Source organism: Artemia sp. Qi Xiang Cuo, chromosome 18, assembly GCF_049724085.1.
Source record: "Artemia sp. Qi Xiang Cuo chromosome 18, ASM4972408v1, whole genome shotgun sequence".
In the NCBI taxonomy this organism is placed as follows: Eukaryota; Metazoa; Arthropoda; class Branchiopoda; order Anostraca; family Artemiidae; genus Artemia; species Artemia sp. Qi Xiang Cuo.
The window spans coordinates 41,543,541-41,547,204 of NC_142811.1; the positions used below are offsets into that span (position 1 = coordinate 41,543,541).

Here is a 3,664-nt window from a genome sequence, read left to right on the forward strand (position 1 = left end):
AATAAATAAAAAAAAAAATATTCATGAATTACCCTTAGGTTTACAAAATAAAATTTATAAAGTCATCAAGGAACAATGAGCATATACATCAGTTCAAGAGATGATAATATTTTTAACAGAAGGAGACAAAATATTTAACTGGGTCAAAGGCATTTTGGACTGTGACCCTTCCATTTTTTCTAAAAATGTTCTTTCACGTTCTTCGTATAATTTGGGCAAAGATGTGAATTGGTTTTGAAAAATTACGTTTTTAGTATCTAAATCAAAAAAGAAAACCGAAGGGAATTTTTTGTCCCCCTCCCAAATTTTCTTGAATTGGCTGTGATGTAATTTTCTTATTTTATGAAGCCTTTCTCATCTACCCACCCAACCTCCTGTGCTTTATTGAGATTATATTTTTTGGTGCCGATCATACTATTTTGACGACCACTTGATGGCGAAGATTGCTAATGAATTGTCCTGTCAGTGCCACAAAGCTTAAAAGTCTCTTTATTACAAAAAACAAAAAAAAAATCCTCAGGAGCAATGTGCCGACGAAATTCCTTAGGGGGGCATTTGCCCCTTCTTGCCCCCCTAGTTACGCCACTGCATTCACCTATTTACGGTAGTTTGAAATCCCTACAAATTTGACCCTTGTAGACTCACCAGACAGTCCCCTTCAAATCCCTGTCATCAAAATCCCCTTTCAATGGAATGAAAAAAATTATATTTCTGAAAAACCCAGAGGTATCCATACTTTTTACCCTTCCCCCTTTTGGTTGTCACTGGACTTACATGGTCGGTGAGCAGAGCACGAACACTAATACAATCAAGAGTCAATGATCTAGTCAGAGTTTACACAATCCTTAGTGGCTATCACGTACGGCCCTTCCCTGTAGACTGCGTTCCAAGTCAGAAATTAGTTTTCCTCCCCCTGTAGAGGATTTATGCTTGCAGATCTATTTATAATTAACTGATTTGTGATACGGAGTCTCCTTGAGAGAGTTTGGGAAGTGATAAGCTCTGAGGATTGTGGAAAATGTGGCCTCTCATCAGCCCTTGTTACAACTATCATTCTAATAGTGGAATTATATTTCAGGTTTCCTTTCACAAGCTTCCAAGTGATAAGGATATGAGAAAGGAGTGGCTTGTGAAGATTCGAAGAGATGAAGGTACCTTGTTCCAAATCTCAGATGCCTACACTAGAGTATGTTCTAGACATTTCAACACTGAGGACTTCTATGCTGAATTTGCATCCGGAAGAAGAGAACTCAAACCAGGATCTATCCCAAGTATTTTTCCTTGGACAAATGAATCATTGTTCAGGCGAAAAGCTCCTAAAGAAAGACAAGTTAGTGAGAAACATCACAAAGGCCAGAAAAAACTCAGTGCTGAGATTACTCAAGTTGAAGATGTGTCTGCAAGTGGGCTACTGCACACTATAACAAGCAAGGAACTTTTTGGGAGTGGTGAAGGCAATGAACCTTGTGAAATAACTAGCTCAGGGAATGTTAGCAGTACCAGCGATAATGTGACTGTCAGTTTATTATCAAGAGTTAGAGAACTAGAAGCAAAGGCAAGGTATATGCAAATTGAACTGCAAGATAAAAAGAAAGAGATGGAAAAACTGCAGCACATTAATATGGACATAAAAAGCAAACTCGTTGCCTCTGATCAAGCTTTGAAAGATGGTACATTTACTTATGCTAACGTGAAAAAGGATAACAAACTACTGCAGTTCTATACTGGGTTCACCTGTTCATCTGACTTTGAATCTTTTTTTGAATTCATCAACTGTGGTGAAAATGTGAGACTCACTGAAGCTCATGTGAGAGATCCCGAAGGTTCAGCTAAGAGACGCAACAGAAAGCTCTCTGGACGTGATCAGTTGCTTCTTGTCCTTTGCAGGCTAAAAGTGGGAATATACGAATAAGACCTGGCATTCCGTTTTTCAATTAGTCAGGGGACCATTAGCAAAATCCTTGTGAGCTGGATCAATTTCTTATATATACAGTTGGGAAGACTTGTTCTCTGGCCGTCAAGACAATATGTCAACAGAAATATGCCAGATGACTTTAAAGCTGAATATCCCACAACTCGTGTTGTGATCGACGCAACTGAAATTCAGTGTCAAGTTCCTTCGTCATTCCTAAATAAAACTCTGTCTTATTCGTCATACAAAAATCGGCAGTCTAAAAAAGGTCTCAGTGGCAGTGCCCCACACGGCATTGTGACATTTTTATCTGAGTTGTACGATCAGTTCATCTCTGATGTAGAATTTGCCAAAAGAGGTGGAATCCTGAAGATGCCATATGGTGATGGTGATAGTCTACTGGCGGATACGGGTTTCTTCACACAGACTGACTTGCCTTCTTGTGTAAGCCTAAATATTCCCCCGTTTCTTCAAAATGCTGGGCAATTTGCAGCTTCTGATGTGATTGAAACACAGAAGATTGCCCGCCTCCGAATACATGTTGAGAGACTCATAATGCGAATTAAGTGCTATGGGATCTTAAGAGAAACAATCCCAGTTAACCTTGTCTCAGTTCTGAATCAGATGTGGACTGTTTGTTCCATAATGACAGTCTTTATGAACCCCATCATCAGCTCTTCAGGTGAATAAGAGATACCAAGTGAAGAATAATTATTTTTTTCCTTTGAGTCTTCTTTTATTTGAAGCATATGCCGATCCTATGCTTAAGTATATTGAAGGTTAAATAAAAGGAATTGAAATAGAGGATACACAAATAAAAGTTCAAAGTTTTTTTTATTATCTAACAGTATTTACAGAAACAGAAGATTTTCTTGAAGTTTGACTTTCTCACAACTCTTTTAAACAATAAAAACTTTTGCGTAATGAGCGTGGCTTTGAGGTGGGCACAACCTCTTTCATATCCGGACGGGGGATTTGGGGGAGTGGCAACCCCCCAAAAGTACCACCAAAAACCTGTCCGGGTTTATGTTAGCACATGTGACTAAGCCACTTTAAATCCGTATAAAAAGTAGTTTTTTTCAAAAAATTTCTACACGTTTTTGTACAGTTTATTACTTATTATTGCTTGACTAACTGTTAGCTGATCTTTTCAGGAGTTAAAGATGGGGGGCTGCCGCCTCCTAAACCCCCGCTTTTGAAGATTCTTGTGTTAAGGCTTTTAATTCCTGAATACTTAAATCAAATGCACAGTAAGATTTTCTTTTTTCAACTTTTCTTTGAGCATGTGGGTATACGGCATGTTATCAAAGCAGTGGAGACTTACCTGTAACCTGAAGGCCGACTGTGATGTTCTGCTGGAGACGCCTGTTGAGCCGAAGGATTTAATAGATTTGATTTAAAAAAGAAACTGAGTTTCTTTTTTAAACTTTAAATTCTTTATATAAAAAAATTTCTCTCACAGGGAATCCAACCCGGATCTTCTGCCTGACAGTCAGGAACAGCGGCCATTGTACCACAGAGACGCTAGTTATATTGTTTTAGTCTCTCGTATCTATTTTTGACGCAAGCAAATCCCCACAAAACTTGATATTTGGTTTTTGAAAAATAGGGAAGGAAGGATCGGATTGAACTAAAATTTTGACGATAAGTTCCCAGGCCCCAGCAAAGCTTATCCTTTAAATTTCAACCCGATCGGACAACGTTAAAGGGGGGTTGTGTTGGGAAAAATTAACATGGGCTTTTATAGGAAAA

At 38.5% G+C, this 3,664-nt stretch overlaps 1 protein-coding gene across 1 annotated transcript; it reads left to right on the forward strand.

Moving 5' to 3' along the window:
• The first annotated feature begins 2,041 nt into the window (after positions 1-2,041).
• On the forward strand, positions 2,042-2,602 carry LOC148941507 (uncharacterized). The gene has a single exon (XM_089104186.1). It carries the CDS (start codon positions 2,042-2,044, stop codon positions 2,600-2,602), a length of 561 nt encoding a protein of 186 aa, XP_088960312.1.
• Positions 2,603-3,664: the final 1,062 nt, after the last annotated feature.